General features: G+C 35.0%; 1 protein-coding gene across 2 annotated transcripts in view; it reads left to right on the plus strand.

The window, feature by feature from the left end:
- C14H8orf34 (chromosome 14 C8orf34 homolog) overlaps positions 1-19694 on the plus strand; it is a 441268-nt gene that overhangs the window by 178833 nt on the left and 242741 nt on the right. For both annotated transcript variants that reach the window (XM_058275622.2, XM_071207845.1), the window contains exon 7: positions 12401-12567. In XM_058275622.2, coding sequence (XP_058131605.2) covers positions 12401-12567 — 167 coding nt within the window. The remainder of the gene's footprint in view (positions 1-12400; positions 12568-19694) is intronic.

The following is a 19694-nucleotide window of genomic DNA, read 5'->3' on the forward strand; positions in this document are numbered from 1 at the left end:
GGAACACGCTCTCCTTCCCTTCCAGGCATTAAACTCCCTTTCCCCACTGAATGCATGAAGAAAACTGGGAAGCACCAGCAAGAAGGAATACATTTCAGAAGTACCTGGCCTAGAAACCTCAGTGTCCTACCACTGAGAGACAGGAACCAAAAATCTACCAGTGGAGAGGATTCCTCCACAGCAAGGCCATCTAGAGGCAGCAGAGGGCCCAACTTTGGGAAAGATATTCTGCCCCTCAGGTGTTACCAGCAGGGACCAGTGGGAACTACACTGTACCAGATAAACCAAGGAAATCAAAATAGTATGATAAAGGCTCTGAAAATTAAATTATTGGAAGCTCAGGCTACAAGAATAGGCCACGGCTGCAGTTGACTGCCTCTCCAAATAAAAGATTTAAACAGGGCTCAGAGACTCCTAACTTAATACCCAAGTTGCCCAGGATAACAGCAACAAACAAAACATAACCCATCATTACCAAGAGTCAGGGAAATAATAACTTTAATGAGAAAACTCAGTCAATATTAATTGCCTTGAAATGTATGAGAGGGTGGAATTATCTGGCAAGGAGTTTAAAGCAGCTATCATAAAACTGCTTCAAAAAGGAAAGACAAATTCTCTTGAAACAAATAAAGGCATACAGAATATAAGCAATGAAATAGAAATTAGAAAAGAGAACCAACTGGAAATTATAGAACTGAACAAAACAATAACAGAGATAAAAAACCAACAACAATAACTTGTTGGACGGGCTCAATAATAGTGTGAAGATGACAAAGGCTAAAATCAGGAAACTTGAGAACAGATCAATGGAATTTACCCAATCTGAACAACAAATAAAGGAATAGACTGAAAAAAGTAAACATAACCTCAGGGGCCTGCAGGAGAATAGCAATAACAAAAGTTCTGATGTTAATGATTGTAGTACTAGGAGAAAAGAGAGTAAGTGGACTGAATGAGAATTAGAAGAAATAAGAGCTGAAAACATCCCAAACTGGCTATAAAATATTTAACCTATAGATTGAAGAAGTTAAGCAAACTCCAAATAGGATAAATCCAAAGATATATATGCACCAAGCATATCATAATTAAACTTTTGTAAACTAATATCAAAGGAAAATCTTGAAAGCAGCCAGAGAAACAGCACATTACCTTTAAGGAACACCAATTCAAAAGGCAGTAAATTTCTCCTCTGAAATATGGTGACCAAAAGGAAGTGCCAAAAGAAAATAATTGCCAATCCAAAATTCTATATCTAGTGAAGCTACATTTCAGGATCAAAGAGTAAATAAAGACATTCTTGAACAAAGGAAAACCAAAGACTTTGTTGCTAGCAGTGCTATCCTTAAAGAGTGGCTAAAAGTATTTCTTTAGACAGAAAGGAAATAATAATAGTGAAATCTTAGAACATGGAAGAAAGAAAAACCAACAAATAGAGCCGAAATGAATAAATGTACTTGACTAGCCTCCTTAAGAATTTTATATGTCATATTTGATTATTGAAACAAAAATTACAACAACTGTTATTTAAAATAATGATATTTAAAAGTGGGGGAAGGTAAGAAACTAATATAGAAATAAAGTATTCATGCTTCACACAAAGTGGTAAGTGTTGATACCAGTCATATATGACATGTCACATGCATAGTACAACACCTATAGCAACCACTGAGAAAACTATATGAAGAGGTACACTGAAAAGTACTAAGAATATGTCAATACAATTCAATGGAGCAAAACATAGTCTCTTCAAGAAATGGTGCTGGAACAACTGGATATCCACATTCAAAAGAATGGAGTTGGATCCCTTTCTCACACCATTCATAGAAACAAATTGAAAATGCATCATAGATGTAAATGTGAGCATAGTCTTTTTTGCTTAAGTGGATACCATAAACAGTGACAAAACCAAACCACTGGATGGAAGAAAACCAAACCAAATCATATATCTGATAAGGAACTTGTATCTAAAATTGATAAAGTACTCTTGCAACTCAACAATAAAAGACAAAAAAAATTTAAATAGGAAAAAAGTTTGGAATAGACATTTCTTTAAAGAAGATACACAAGTGGACAATAATCACAGGAAAATATGCACAATGTCATTAACAAATTAAGATACCACTTCATTCCCACTAGGATGTAATTAAAAAGCTAGACAATAACAAGGATGTGGAGAAATTGGAGCCTTCATACACTGATGATGGGAATGATATAAAATGTTGTAGCTGCTTTTGAAAACAGTTTGGCAGCACCTCAAAATGATAAACACAGAGACCCAACATAATGAAAATACATACATTAATGTTCATAGCAGCTTTACCCACAATGTTAAAATGTGGAAACAAATCAAATATCCATCAAAAGATTAATGGATAGGGAGCAGATGTAGCTCAAGCAATTGGGTGCCCACCTCCCACATGGGAGGTTCCAGGTTCAATTTCCAGTGTCTCCTAAAGAAGAGCAGATGCTGCAACCAGCAGACACCACAGCCAGCAGATGATGCAACTAGTTACGATGCAACCAGCAGGGAGTGGAAATGACTCAAGTGGTTGGGCACTTGCCTCCGACATGGGAGGTCCAGGGTTTGGTTCCCCATATGTCCTAAAGAAGATAGCAGACAATGAGCAGATAGATGAGGGAGCTATTTGTGGAGGGGAGCAATTTTAAAAAAAGATCAATGGACAGACAAAATATGGTATATTATTCATTCATAAAAAGGAATGAAATACTTAAACATATTACAACATGGATAAATCTTGAAAACATTGTGCTAAGTGAAACAAGCCAGACACAAAAGACCATATGTTATGTGATTCTAATAAAATTGTTTATATTAAATATCCAGAATCACCAAATGTATACAGACAAAAAGATTAATAGTTTGCCTAGGGTTGTTGTGGGGTGGAAGGGTGGTTAGAGAGAAAAGGGGAGTGATTTCTACTGGATTCATAATGGGGTGATGAAAATGTTTTAACATTGATTGTGGTCATGGTTGCCCAACTTAGCAAATATGATAAAAACTATTTAATTATACACTTTAAATTGGTGAATTGTATGGTATATGAATTCTATCTCAATAAACAATATTAAGAAAGCATTATAACTAAATCAAGATGCAGCTCCACAGGAAGACAAAAAAATAAATAAAAATAAAACAGAAGAGGATAATGATGAACAGGAAACAATAAGAAAACAAAAATAAAATTGCAATCTGAGCTCTAACATTTCAATAGTATTCTTAAATAAAATGGTCTAAGTATGCACCAATAAAAGGCAGAAATTAGCAAAGTGGATTAAGAAAAATAACACAACGATATGCTATAGTTGTGTGCAACTATATGCACACAAAAATCACTTCAAATTTAATGACATTGGCAAATAAAAGAAGCATGGAAAATTATATACTATGCAACAAGTAATTTCAGTATCAGATGAAGTGAACTTTGGAGCAAAGAATATTGTGAGACATAAAGAGGCACATTACATAATGATAAAAGGATGAATCTACCATGAATACAATGATTCTGAATGTATATACTGAGCAAGAGAGCTTTAAAATACATGAAGTAAAAACTGATAGAGAAGAAAGGATAAATACAAACATCTGCAATTACAGTTGGAGACTTCACCACCCCTTCTCAATAATTAATGGATGTACTCAAAAGTATATGCATGATATAAAGAGCACAACCAACTAACAAGTTCAAATTGATACATATATTTAACACTTCACCCACAACAGCAGCATACACATTTATTTTCAAGCACCAATAAGACATTCACCAAGATAGACTATATCTTGGATAATTAAACAAACCTCAATAAATTTAAAAGAATTGTAATCCTACAGAATATCTCATTTGAGGATAATGGAAGCAAACCAGAAATCAATAACGAATACAATAGGAAACTCCGGATACTAAGAAATTAAACTGAACACTTTCAAATAATGCATAGGTAAAAAAGGAACTGTCAAATGAAATTTTAAAATACAGAACTGAATGTATATGGAAATATAAAGTATCAAAATGTATGGGGTGCAGCTAAAGCTGTGATGAGAGGGAAAAATTATAGTAATTAATGTACATGATAGAAAAGAGAAAGGTCTCAAATCAATATTTAAATTCCTACTTCAAGGTTCTAGAAAATAAGAGTAAAATTAACTAAAAGCAGGAAGAATGAAGGAAATAATAAAAGTACAGAAATCAATCATATTGAAAATAGGCAAACAATGGAGAAAATGAACAAAAAGCTGGTTCTTCAAAAAAAATCAATAAAATTGACAAACCTCTAGAAAGTCTGACAAAGATAAAAAGAGAGAAGACACAAATCTCTTTTTGGGACTGAAATAGGGATGTCACTACAGATCCCACAGCTTATTAAAAGAACAATTAAGGAATTCCACCACTAAGTTTACACTTATAAATCTGACAATGTAGAAGAAATGGACCATTCCTCAGAAAACCATAAACTACCAAATCTCAACCAATATCAAACAGATAATCTATATATTCCCATAACCATTATAGACTTTGAAATCAGAATTTAAAGTTCCTAAAAAAGAAGTCTCTAGTCTCAAATTGTTTCACTGGAGAATTATACAAAACATTTAAAGAATACTTAGCTCCAATTTTACACAAATTCCTCCAGAAAAGAGATTAGGAAGGAACACTTCCTAACGTGTATTGAGACCAGCCTAATATCAAAATCATAACATTATGAAAAAAAAGAAAACTAACTACACCTCAGCATCTCTAATGGATTTATTTAGATGTAAAAATTCTCAAAAAATTTAGCAAATCATGTCCAATCAGGTATGAAAAGAATTATATGCCATGACGATGTGGCATTCATTCCAAGTATGTAAGACTTGTTTAAAACTTAGAAGTCATTCAGTGTAACATATGATATTAACAGGCTAAAGAAGAAAAATCATATTATCAGATCCATTGATGCAGAAAAAGTCTTCTAAAAATCCAACCCCCATTTTTAGTAAAAAGTGTCAGCCAGTTAGGAATAGAGGGAGCTACTTCAACTTGATGAAAAGCATCTATAAAAAAGCTACAGCTAACATAACACTTAAGGGTGAAAGATTAAATGCTTTCTTTCTAAGATGAGACCAAGGCAAGTTTGTCTACTCTCACAACTCTGATTTATTACAGTATTGGAAGTCTCAGCCACTGACATACAGCAAGAAAAATAAATAAAAGGCATCTGGTTTGATGCAGAGAAATAGCTGCATCAACACTCTAACGTTGTTGCTAGGAATGTAAATGTTTTAGCCATTCTGGATAACAGTTTGGTAGTTTTCTTGTAAAACTAAACATTCAAGTTGTCATATGACCCAGTAATTGCCTTCTTAGACATTTATCCCAGAGAAACGGAAAATTACTGTCACACAAAAACCTGTACATATGCTCCTAGCAGCTTTGTTCGTAATAGCCAAACACCTTAAAACAATCCAGATGTCCTTCAACATGTGAATGTTAAAAACAATAGTATATTCGTATCATGTGATACTACTCAGCAAAGAAAAAACTGAACTATTATATTTGCAGCTACTTGAGTAAATTTCCAGGTGAATATGATGAGTGGGGGGAAAAAAGCCAATCTTAAAAGGTTACATACTGTATGATTCCATTTGCATAGTATTCTTGAAATGACAGAGTTGTAGAGATGAGAACAGACTAGTGGCTGCCTTTAGGTACAGGGGAAGGAGCAGTGTAGAAGGAGGTAACTGTAACTATACATGGAAAACATGAGAGATCCTTTCTGTATCTGGTCTGTATCTTGATTGTGGTAGTGAGTAGATGAGACATGAACCAGGACAAGTGATAAAATTGCAAAGTAAAATAGAAAATTTGAGTAAGATTGGAGAATTTTATTAAAGTCAGTATCCTGATTATGATATTGTCCTATACCTTTATAAGATATTACCATTGGGAAATTGTTTAAAGGATACACTGTACTCTATTTTACTTCTTACAACTGCATGAAAATCCATTTATCTGAAAGTAATCTGTTCCCCTAACTATCTTTAACCAAAGGACATTAGCATCCATTGATGTTGCTTGCCTAAGCAATTACTAAATTGCTGATTATAAAATGGTGATTTTCTAGGTCTATTATTCCTTCTTCATTTACTAACTAGCAATATTCTGAAAAAAATTTTAAAAAGCTTTTTATTCATTCCTATCTTCCCTCCTGGTCACTGTCATATCCACCTTTGTTAGTCGGCATTTTCTAGGGAAAAAGAACCAACTGGATTTATAGATATATATATGTGGATATATGTAAATTTAATGGAATTTATTAAAAGAATTGGCTCACATATGGGTACAGACAAGTCTGAATTCCTTATATCAGGCTTCAAGCTGGAATGCTGGTGAAGGTCTTTGCTGAATTACCCAGCAGAAGCTGACTGGCTGACGTCAAAATGGAAATTCTTCTTTCTATTCATCCTTTTCTCTCCCTTTCAGTCTAGACTGGCAGTGGCTCTTCTCATATAAATTTTGCAAAATCTTTGTAGGCTTTGTGTGCACTTCACAGGTCCAAACCGTCAGACAGAAAGACATTTCATAGACCCTGCATAATTGCACCTCCAATCCTGACTTCCACTGAAATGGCTGAAATGGCTGAAATGATTGGCTGGATCATTTTTTAACCACACCCTTTTTAGCAAAGGTTTGTTCAGTTAAACCATGACATGGTTAAGCCTATCCTCTGGGAACTCACGTGTCTAAAGGTCAGGGAAGTGCCGGATATAGATGCTTTTGGTCCTAATGTCAGACCATACTAAATAGGCACAAAATTTTCCAAATCATCAATTTCTAGCTTCTTTATGTTTTAAGAGTTCAGTTCTCAGCTTATCCCTTTCTCCTCACATTTTACTGTAAGCTGCAAAGAGAAATCAGGCTGCATCTTCCATACATGGCTTGGAAATCTCTCCAAGTTCACTGCTTACAAATTCCACTTTCAGTCCAAGATCAATGCCAAGTTTTCTTCCACTTTATAACAACGAACACCTTTCCTCCAATTTCCAAGAACACATTTATCAGTTCCTTCTACGACCTCACTGGAAGTACATTTAGCATCCATATTGCTACCAACAGTCTCTTCAAAGTAGTCTAGGCTTTTTTCCCAATCAAGTACCTCACAGTTTTTCCAGTCTCTACCATTACCCAATTCCAAAGCCATTTGCACATTTAGGTATTTGGAATAGCATCCCACCAAAAACTGTTGGTTTCCTGGCTACTAAAACAAATATCATGCAAAAATTCCCAGTAGGTATCTGGCTGCTGAAAAATCACCTTAACTTTAAGGTTAACTAGTGAGGTGGAGGAGATTGACTTACAGTGCCACTTTGGCACTTCCAGTCTTCTCTTCAACAGTGTCATTTAAAAATATTTTTTTTTACATTTTTTAAATTAAAGTTAATAGATCACAAAGAACATTATATTAAAAAAACATAAAAAAACATAAGAGGTTCCCATATACCCCGCTCTCCATCCCCCCCACCCCATCATTTTTGTAAATTGTATTTTTTTGAAGATATATATATATCACAAAAAATAATGTTATGTTAAAAAAATATAAGAGATTCCTGTATACCTCCCACCCCTCCACCATCATTGTGGCACACTCATTGCACTCGATAAACACATTTTGGAGCACTACCGCACCACATAGATAATAGTTTACCTTGTAGTTCACGCTCTCCCCCAGTACATTCAGTAGGTTAAGGCAGGATATATAAAGTCCAGCATCTGACCCTGCAGTATCATTTAGGACAACTCAAAGTCCCAAAAATACCCCCACATCACATTTCTTCTTCCCTCTCCCTGCCTTCAGCAACTACTGTGGTCATTTTCTCAACCTCAATGCTACAATTTCTTCTATTACTAGTCGCAATAGTTTTATAGTAGAATATCAGTAAGTCCACTCTAATCCATATTTAATTCCTCCATTCTGTGGACCCTGGGCTGGTGATGTCCACTGCACCTCTAGATCAGGAGGGGGCTTAGATTCCACATGGAAGATGGATGCAATTCCTCTGCTTGCAGTTGTTGGCACTTTTGATTCCCTGGTGTGGTGGTTGACCATTTTCACCTCCGTTAACTGACCTGGGTAAGTCCAATGAACCAGAGAGTAGGAGTCACAACTCTGCTGAGGCTTAGGACCCAGCTGGCACATGGGCAGTCCAGAGATTCAAGTACCCTGAGTATGCACCACCCCTAGCACCAAACACAGGTTCAGTAAAAGTGACAAGAAGCATGTGTAGGAAGGTCACATCTGAGTCCAGCTCTATCACACTCAGGAGCACAAATTACAAAGTAGGGCCCTCTGACATGGCACAGAACTCCAAATCCATCTGCCATGACCATATACCCTGTGGATCTCCATAGCCTTCAGGAGAACCAGCACCTAGGGTTGTATCTACTTTTGCTCTCTCTGGGGTCCTGCTGAGGTGTGTGTAAGTGTGACCCCTCTGATGACCTCCCAACTCTTTTTGGAAGACTCTTAGCCATATATACTCATCTGTCTTTGCCATTTCCCCCTTTTATTCAAGGTCAAAAAGAAGTTTTTAACACTTGATCCAATATGTAGGCTGAGATATTCTCCTGGTCTGAAACAGTGTCATGATGAACCTCGTACCACTATTATAAGGAAGCTTGAAATTTTCTGGTTTGTATGCTGAAATTTATCTGGTTATTTCTTACCAAGCCTCCTCTTGGTTTTGGCTTGGTGCAGGTAGGGAAAGCATGTGTAACCTCCTTTATTCTCCATTTGTCTTCTTTTCTGGGTTTTCCTTCTTATAAGGGGCATAGTATTCTTATAAAGACATACATAATATTTCCTCTTCCTTTCTGGGATGGATTTCCTCTGCATCATGTCTTTCTCCTTCTTGAGGTGACGTTTACCCTCTTCTTTCTTTGGTAATAATATGAAAAGAAATTGGATGATTTAGAAGAGAAAAACTTTGGAAGAATTTTTTGAAATATACGTTATTGCTATCTGGGTTCATAAGTTTTCTTCTTCAGTCAGACACAATCATGGGAAGTGGAGGGAGAGAACCATGGAAGACTGAGCATTTACCCAAAGGAATCTGGGTTTATCAGAAACACTAATTTACAAAGAATCTTTTAGACTGGGAGAAAGTGAGTTGTACTTACTTGCCAATTCTGGTTCTATCCCTCTGTGTACCCATTTGCCCTCAGATCTGTGCAGCATGAATAGGACTGAATGGATAAGGAAATGTATTTCTTAAAATTTTATTGAAGTATATCATTCATACATAACGTACAATTCAATAAGCCTATAGCAAAAGTTGTGAGCTTACAAAACAAATATGCATAACATCATACATGGGTCCCATACATCAACCCACCACCAACACCTTGCATTGTTTTGAGATAGTTGTTACAAATTATTAAAGAATATTGTCAAAATCTTACTACTAACTATAGTCGATATCTTACTTTGGTGTATTTTCCCCCCAACCCACCCTATTATTATTTTTAAAATATATTTTTATTACAGAAATTGTGAACTTTCAAAACAATCGTGCTTATGTGTAGAATTCACATACAGCACCCATTCATTGACACACTACACTGTGGTGGAACATTTGTTACAGACTGTTACCACTAACTATGGTCCATAGTGTACATTTGGCACACATTTTCCATACTCGCCCATTATGAACACATCTTTGTCATAGATACATAAATATTACATTTTTACTGTTAATCACAATCCATAGGTCACATCAGTTGTATTTTTCCCGTGCTTCTCCACATTCCCACCACCCTGCAATAGTGATGTACATCCTCTCTAGATCACAGAAGGACATTCTTGTATCTGTTCCATCAACCACAATTCTCACTGCGTTATTCAGTCCCTATCCTTTGGGTTCACTGTGTTATTCAGTCCCTATCCTTAGATTATTCTTCAGCTTTCTTTCAGTTGGAAAACATTGCTAGACTACCTTTTCCAGCCACATTACCATTTATAAACCAGCTGCTACTCCCTACAATGTGTACCATCAACTCTATCCATTCCCAGACTTTCACAGTAAAGTTAATTAAAAATTCTACATACATTAAGTATCATTAGTCCTTCTCAGCCCTCCTCTTACCTCCTAATGATCTATACTCTAGGCTTTAACTGTATGTGTTTTTTTTTTTCCATATTTAGTTCATATTAATGAGACAATGCAATATTAGTCCTTTTTGTGTCTGGCTTACTTCACTTAGCATAATGTTTTTAAGATTCATTCATGTTATCATATATGTGCCAGTTTCATTTCTTATTACTGCAGCATAGTATTCAATCATATGTATATACCACATTTTCCTTATCCATTCATCAGTTGATGAACACTTGGGTTGTTTCCATCCTTTGGCAATTGTGAATAATGCTGCTCTGAAGATCGGTGTGCAGATGTCTGTTCATGTGACAGTTTTCAGTTCTTCTGGATATATTGCTAGTTGATGAATTGCTGGGTCATATGGCAGTTCTATATTTAGCTTCCTGAGGAACTGCCAAATTGTCTTTCACAGAGGCTGTACCATTTTACAATCCCATGAACAATGAAGGAGTGTACCTATTTCTCGATATCTTCTCCAGCACTTACTGTTTTCTATTTTTGGGTTTTTTTTTTTTTTAATATTTGTCATTCTGTGTGGTGTAAGATGATATCTCATTGTCATTTTGATTTGCATTTCCCTAGTAGCTAGTGATATGGAACATTTCTTCATGTATTTTTGGCCATTTGGATTTCCTCTTTGGAGAAATGTCTATTTAAATCTTTTACCCATTTTTAAATTGGATTGCTTGCTGGTGGACTTGGCCCAGTGGTTAGGGCATCCATCTACCACATGGGAGGTCTGCGGTTCAAACCCCGGGCCTCTTTAGCCCGTGTGGAGCTGGCCCATAGGTAGTGCTGATGCCTGCAAGGAGTGCCCTGCCACACAGGGGTGTCCCCCGCGTAGGGGAGCCCCACGCACAAGGAGTGCGTCCTGTAAGGAGAGCCGCCCAGCGCGAAAGAAAGTACAGCCTGCCCAGGAATGGCACCGCACACACAGAGAGTTGATGTAGCAAGATGACGCAACAAAAAGAAACACAGATTCTCGTGCCGCTGACAACAGAAGCCGACAAAGAAGATGCAGCAAATAGACACAGAGAACAGACAACCGGGGTGGCGGCGGGGAGGAAGGGGAGAGAAATAAATACATAAATAAATCTTTAAAAGAAATAAATTGGATTGCTTGCTTTTTTATCGTTGAGTTGTGTGATCTCTTTAGATAGAATGGAAATCAAACCCTTATCAGATGTGGTTTCCAAATATTTTCTCCCATTGAGTGGGCTGTCTTTACACCATCTTGACAAAGTCCTTTGAATCACAAAAGTGTTTAAGTTTGGGGAGGTCCCATTTATCCATGTTTTCTTTTGTGGCTTGTGCTTTTGGTGTAAGGTTTAAGAATCCACCACCTACCACCAAATCTTGAAGATGTTTTCCTACATTTTCTCCTAGAAGCTTTATGGTTCTTGCCTTTATATTTAGGTCATCCAGCACAGACTTAAAAGCCAGACACCTGAGGCTACATCCCCACACCACAATAGAGTAGGTGAGGAGCTTGTTTCCTCAGCATCTATGGGCAAATGCAGGTGCTTTCAGCCTACACAGACTGATTTGCCCAGCACCTTCAATTCCATCTCCATCCCTGGTGGGGAGTGCTCTACAAATCTTCTCTGCAGATGGGCAGTCTCCTCCTTCCATTCTTTCAAGGGTGTTGCAGGATGCTCTTCTGGTCTCCTGTAGCCCCCAAACAGGTGCTTAAGACAGCTCTGTGTCATTACTAACTGCCCTGTAGCATGACCTGACTCTAGGAGCTCCTTAGTCTGCTGCCATCTTGCCCCTCCCTTAGGGAAATGTATTTTTATTATAGAAATTAAAACTTATTTTTAGAATCTAATTTAAAGGTATGCTTTAAAGGTATTGTAGTATGCTAAAATACCTGTGTAATTACATTTTCTGTGCATGCATTTTAAAAATCAATGACTATTTCACAATAATCTGGGCTTCCTACCTTCTCTTAGAATCAGAAACCCCATCCACATGGTAACAGCTGGTAAGAGCTGATTAGCATCTGTTCTTTTAAGTGGATGCAGAAATTTTTCCAGTTTGGTCTATTTCTTGCCCATACTCACTTAGGGAAGAAGTCTAAGAAGGAAGACAGTTTCTGTATTTCCATTATCCTTGGGGAAAATTCTAGTTATATGTCCATAATTTTGCTTAGCAAAACAACTGAATATTTGTATGTAGATTTTCTTTACTTACCACAGCCAAATGATGGTCTCATCTTCATTGAAAATCAACATTTCATTCTTTCCCCAGCTTAAAGATGGAGCCCAAGACTAAAGGATTAAAACAGCAGCAACAACAACATAAGAAACTTCTGGCAGCAATGCTCTCTCAAGAGTCTTTTGAATCCATCCACAGTCCTACCCCATCAGTAACAGAAGAAGATATTGACAATGAAGATGATGCAATGGAATTGCTGGGTAATTTTAAAAATTAATAATTTCTCTTTTTTCTTCTTCTCTGGTATTGTAAAAAGGTGTAGTGATTAGGAGGTTTTAAAAGTTTTGAATAAGTTTTATCTTAGGGGTAAGAAAGAATTTAATATGTGCTTTATTGATATTAGACTTTCATGAAGTTGCATGTAAGAACCAAGTTCAATTTGAAATAATCTAAGCATGTGAAGTATTTATTAGACTGTATTTTGTTCTTTGTATATCCTTCTGATTATTTAATCAAGCTTTATTCTATGTGCAATTGTGATAAAGATTCAAGACTGTCTGCTTTATTCTATGATTATAATTGCTTTGATCATATTTGTCTATAAAATGTATCCAAAGTACATATTCAGTCTCATCCCAAGATATCCTCTTTTTATCTCAATGATGCTGTAGAAAAATAGAATAATGTTTTGTCTTCCATAAAAGACAGGAAAGTTTTTGGAGATTCCAAAGCTTTTACAGGCCTATTACTTTTGCAAAAATCTTATTAAGGTTATACATGTAGGAAATATTATGTCTTTCAATGAAGTAAATTTAGTTTTGGTTCATCAGCTATGTCTTCATAGTAAATTTTTAAAATTGAACTTCCCTTTGGAAAACCAGTTTTTCTAGAAAGAAATGAAATTTCATTTCAGAGAGTACTCGACATCTAAAATCATATGTTTTTAATCAAGTAATGTCAGTTATTCTATTATAAATGAGTAGAACAATTATCAAGTAATTCATTGCAATATATTGTTGTGTTTTAACTACAGAGAGTAAACAAGGAGAATCACTTGAAAGTTTCAAGTAAATTAAACCCTAGAATATGGGGTTCCAGAAAAATATAAACTTTTCTAAATATTCTTTTGTTTTCTAAACCACATTCTTGGCTTTTAAGTGCTAATGGCAGTAAAATACTGTCATCATAATAATTTACAAAGTCTACATGCATGGCTCTACAAAGGTACTATTTAGCCAAGGATGGCAGCTGTTGTTTAGCAGATGATAGCTGCTTCACTCTCTGACCTGTTTTCTGATGATACAACAACTGCATCCATTCTTTATGTAAAGGAGACTCTGTCATGCTGTTGTTGTTGTGCTGTTTTAAGAAAATTAAGTCTGGATATTATGTTAAGTAATCTTATCTGTCATTAATGTGGCCAGTGTGCTATATGTGGTCGTATTACCTTTATTCAACTTCCTTCCTTCAACAATCATTTACTGAGTACTTACGATGTGATAGGTACTGTGTTCTATCTTGGGCATATAAAAATAAAATAGCCATGGTCTCTGCTTATGGGACATTTACATTCTGGTGTTCAAGATAAAAATATAAATACTCTGATAGTGTTTGCTTCAGGTGCTAATTGGATTAAGCACACAGTGTACACGGAGATGACACTAAAGCAGATGGAGGGGAAGTTGATTAGGCAGTTTCATAGAGACTCAGGTGAGTCCTGAAGGACAGGTGGATGTGGGCTCAGTAGGTGAGCTGTGGTCAGTACCCCTTTAGGTTTGCTCACATAGGCAAGGACTCTGGCACTTGTGCTCCATGGCTATGCCTACAAATTTTTCTTCTGTTTTGGTCCTTTAAACTTCATGGGGAAAACCTTGAGCAGTGAATGTCAATGGAAGGGCCAGGATATTGCCTATTTAATATCAGTGTTGGCTATTTTGGTGCAAAGCTAACACTGGGTTGTGCCAATATCCTCCCCTCGTTCTCCTTCCCTATAGATGACAGCTTAAGGACAGCTGGTGTCCACATGATGGCACTGTCTCTGTATTGTAAAGAGAATCTTTTGAAGAAATTCAGACATTTCTTCAAGAATCATTCTGGGAGAGAACCTGATAGCCCCAAAAATCCCTAGATGGCATGGAGGAAGCCATGTAACTCCAGTGAGGTCAAGGGATTCTTTGAGAAGACTCAGGTGTCGACTTAGTGCTTGTTTTCCCCATACTCAGCTGCTGTGCTCTGAAGTTTCTAGTCTCCCATGCTGAAGACCAGAAGATTGGGGTTTGAGCAGTTAATACCTGGTCCCCACTGATTACTTTCGCATTTGGATATTTTAGTTTGTGGTCTGAGCCAGTTTAAGGAAAAGGGATAGGTCAGACTTTGGACTTTCTCCATGTAAGTTTATATATCTCAGCACAGGCAGGTGGTGGTAGAATAATGCTGATTCCTAGGTCCTGAGATTTCCCTGTGATAACATAGAATGTTCCAACTCCAGTGGACTGACCCCTAAAATGGTACCATATGTAACTTGCCATGTTGCTTAGTTGACTCAGTGAAGAAAAGTCATATGGCAGAAATTTTTACCAAGGTTATTTTCCCAGAAAACTCATCAATTAAATAATATAAAAAGTTATTGGATGTGGAATATATTTGTCTTTAAGGTCTAAATATTCCTATCCATGAACATCATTTAATTGTATAGGCTCAGAATTTTCTTCAAAGGTAACTAGTGTATTTAAGTTTATTACTTGTAATATAAACTACATGAAAGCAAACCTATACATGAATAATTTCAATTAATACAAGAGTTATTTTTCAGTCATAATGTTGTAATAGATGAATAGGCAAAATGTGGATATAAAATAAAATGGTTATTAGGTTATTCAATTTTAAGACCTGACATTTTCAGTAGCTATGTATGTCTCTACTGATATTCTATTGGATTTCAAGTCCTATATTAATCAATGGATGAAATTTTAAGACACGAATATTTTTGAAAGTGATTCCAGAGAAGCTTATAAAATTTTGTCTATTAGAAGAAAATATAAATGCTATGTTCTTGAAAAATTAGGTGAAATGAAATTTCAATGCATATAAACATTGTAAGGTACAAAAGAGACATCTGCTATTTAAATATCTTTTGAATCCATGTTTCTTAGAATAAATTTGCTGTAGTTGAAATGTTTTTAAGGGTTTAACTTGTCATTGTTATCTAAGCCAAGATACAATTGGCGAAAAATTTTATTTATTATGCCTGAGAAGCACCCTGTAAATTTGTGAAGTGATAAATACATATAAGGTATAATTATTAGTGATAAAACTAACAAAGGATTATTCCTCAGTAAAATTAGTTGGTTTGAAGGGAGAAGAAAAGACTTCTTGAACTAGTAGAAGTTAATAAAACTATTGATCCTTGTTTGTTTATTAAGAAATCTAGCATTCTCAATACAGACTAATATTTAATGCATCACAGTTTAATTATATATTTGTGGATTTTTTAGGTGTTTTGGACCATGAAAATACATTACAGCATCTGTTTAGTTTAAATATTCTCCATAAGATTGCTTTAAACGCTACCCATAAGTTTATTTGGCATAATGCAATATAACTTACTATGGATTTAAGACATTTCAGAGGTGAAAACATGTAATTAGTACATACTTTACATTAAAACATCCAAATTTGTGGGATTTTTAGATATAATAGTTTTAAGCATCTCCAAAGTAGATGCTCTTTATCCAGAAGATACTGAAGAAAATATCAGCCGAATCACCTCAATCCAAGTTGCTCTTACAGTATAAAATATTCTTTTATATTTCAGTCATTATACTGGCAATTGATGACCACAGTTAACCAATCCTTATAGAGAATCTGTGCATGTATTTGTAAAATATTCATTACGTCAGTTAGTAACATTGAAAAACTAAGATCTCATATAGATGCTTAAAACTGTCTTTCATATGCTAAAAAATATTTCCTCCTGTTAAGCCACGTGCTTGATGGTAACAGTTCTATGAAATGGCCCTGCTATACAGTTTTTCATGTTACCAGTTTCCTCCTATTTTTCTGCATTCTAACTTCAGCTCATTTCAGTGCCTTCAATCCCTGCACAAATGCAGTGTCTCACCAGAATACAGTGATAATATTTGAGAAAACCCTTTCAAATACATTCTTTGATTCAGCAAATATCATGTACTTGCTATGTGAAAAGTACTAGTACATATTAATGGACAGCAGGAGGAACATTGTGTCTTATCTTTTCTATCTACCTTCACCTCCTTGGGCTTTGAGAGAAAGGTATAGTCAACGCTGGCCTCTATATATTAATAGAACCGAACAATTTGTGTCTTGTTTCAGCTCTCCATTAGTCCATTAATTCATTCGTAGGTTTATTAATTTCTTAAATGTGTATCTATCACTTACAAAGTGAAAACGTGCACATTCCTTAGGAATTCGAATTTGAACAAATACAGGAATATTTCTTGGAGGGTGATTTTCAAGATTTGGTTTGCTTAAGAATCATCTGGGCACTTGTTTAAATGCAGATTTGAGTGCTCCTGTCCCCAAATTTTGATTCGTTAGATTTGGTATAGCCCATGAATCAATATTTTTAATAGGTGCAGCCCCACCCTATCAGGGCTCCTGTTGCAAGTGGTGTGGGCAAGAGGCATGAGAAACATTACTTTAGTAGGTGTAGTCAGTGAATTTTTTTGTTTAATACAGTGTAACTTGAAAAAAGAGGAATAAAATACTAGAAAGTCAAATGTTTACAACCAAAGAATGTGGAATAGAGGTTTGTGAGTTAACCAAGCTTTTTTGAAGTGTCTTCACAAAACTACTCGCTGGTAACTAAGACTACTTTAATCTACTTACTAAGGAAGAGTTACTAAAAAGCTTTGGCTAATGCAGATTATCACCTTATTTTCTTCATCTTCTATCCTGATACTGTATTTTATAGCAGCACTTGAAAATTGAACCGCTTAGAGTAAAAATCATGGGTCATGGATGATTCTAGCATAGACCTGAGAACATGGTTTATTGCAAATTGTATTTTCTTATGTTACCACACTATGCTTCTATTTAGGATTCTAACTTTGGTTTTATTAAATATGACTCATAGCCCCCTTCACTGACTTCTAGACTTGTTACATATTTGGAATTGTGTTTGTGTTTCATTCTCATTTTTCATTTTTGCTTTTTTTCAACAAAATATTGGAACATTTGCAATTGATAGCCATGTTCACATGCAGAGATTACCTTTCAAATAAACAAATTCCTGCATGTCATCAAAATATATAAATCATCCTACTTATTACTTTTTGGTGTTTAATAGGAAATGCTGCTTTTCTTCTCTCCTTTACAAATTGTTTTCCATTGGTAAAAGTAGATGATATAGCAGGAAAAAAAAACAATAGTTTGAAAATAAATCTAAACCCACAAGCAAATTATTGACTATCTCCATGTCAATTGTATACCTGTGTGAAAATACCTTTATTTGAGCAGTCGCTCAAATATATTTGTGGGTAGGATTGTTTAATACATGTATATCACATTGAATATGCTACAAATTGCTTGGCACATGCCAGTAACATAGATACGCTTTTTCACATTTAGGTTTTCTCTGAGTACTTGGAAAGCCATTATTCTTTCTTTAGAGGATGTGAGCCACATTGCAATGTTGTGTATATATGTGATGTACAGCAAAAGTACTTGCTAAAAATCTAAGACTCAATTCTGGTCCTCATGCTGCCTCTTGCTGGTTTTGTCACCTACACCCCAAGGAATTAATTGTAAAATGCTAGTAACCATATCTGATCTTCCTACCCCACAGGGATGTTGTGGGGATGAAAATGGGATAATCTAAGACAGTGCTTTTAATCAATTTTTTCATTCAAGTTATACCTAACAGGAATGTTGGGAAAAAGATACTAGAATTTATATGCAAAGCTTTTCTTACAAATAAATTTATATCCCCTGTATCTTTGGCTGCTGAAGCTGAGGGTTTTACTCTTTAATATCTATTTGCATAGTTATATGCAAAGAAAAAGCAAGCTTTCTTAAGCTTTGGGATATTACCTAACAGAAAGAATAGTTGCTTCTCACAGTGGAATAAAATCTAAGGTATATGAAGCGAGAGAAGAGATAAAGCTACAAATGTATTTGAAAGGTAAAATATTTGATGTATCAGTGCAAAGCAGTATCATTATATTAAAGCTTGAGCAGACATTTATGTGGTTAAGGGCTGAGAACAAATTATTATGCTGTCTTTAATTTTCTTCCGTATAAATGCATAATTTTTAGAAGAGAAAAAACATGTTTTGTGCTTACAATTGAATTTCTGCTAGCAAAAGTTGGAGTGAGGGCAGGGAAGGAGAGACAAGGAGGAGCTATAGAAAAAGTAGAAATATGTACTATATGTTTACATGTTTTTGTATAAATAAAGTCATAAAAGTGTCGAAAATCTGCAAGCTTCAGAAACTTTCAAATTACATCGATAAATATGAAAATATTTGAAACAGTATATTTTTGATGGTTCTACATTAATTCATTGTATAAACAAATCACAACCAAATTGAAAACCAGTGTTAAATATTATTGGGTTTTGCTCCTTTTGAAATAAACTTTCCCATTTCAAATACTAAATAAAGTGGTATTATTACATGTCAAAATGATTGGTTTAGCTGTGGTAATGATTTTCATATAATTTGAGTCCATTAATTTTGTGTTCTATGTAAGAACCATTTGCAAGTGGCTGTAAAATCATGACTTTATTTTATTTTCTTGGTTAAAACATGCAAAGAAGTCTGATTAATTCAATAACTATTTTCATTGTAACATAAAAAACATAAAGAGATTAAAACTCATGAATTATTTAAATCTTGTAATCTATTTAGATTTCTATATATCACAATATCACTGACAAATCATTTAATCATCTCTAGATAGAAACCTTACAATGATTGAAGTTAAATATTGAATACACATTACAGAAGAGTGGTCACAAAATGTGCCTATTATTTTCAATATCTGAAAAACAATACTTTTGTGACATAAAGCAATATTTATTCAGATTTATTTAAAGGCATTTTATAAACACATTTTTCAAAATTCCAAATTTTTTAACTGGTCCCATGTATGGATTTATTTAGAATAAAAATATTGTCATTTACATTTCCAGTTGTCTTTATCTTCACTAATTTCATTGAGAAAATCTCTTTAACAGTAATAATATATATATTTAAAATAGCTCTAAAACATTTAAATGGAAGATTACTAAATAACATGATGGGAAAAACATTTTGTCAATATTTTAACAGGTAAATTACATCTATTTTATTTTTCAAATCTTGTAGTTTATTTTTTTTGCAGAAGATTACTGGTTGCCTTATGTTAC

This window comes from Dasypus novemcinctus, chromosome 14 (genome assembly GCF_030445035.2).
Source record: "Dasypus novemcinctus isolate mDasNov1 chromosome 14, mDasNov1.1.hap2, whole genome shotgun sequence".
NCBI lineage: Eukaryota > Metazoa > Chordata > Mammalia > Cingulata > Dasypodidae > Dasypus > Dasypus novemcinctus.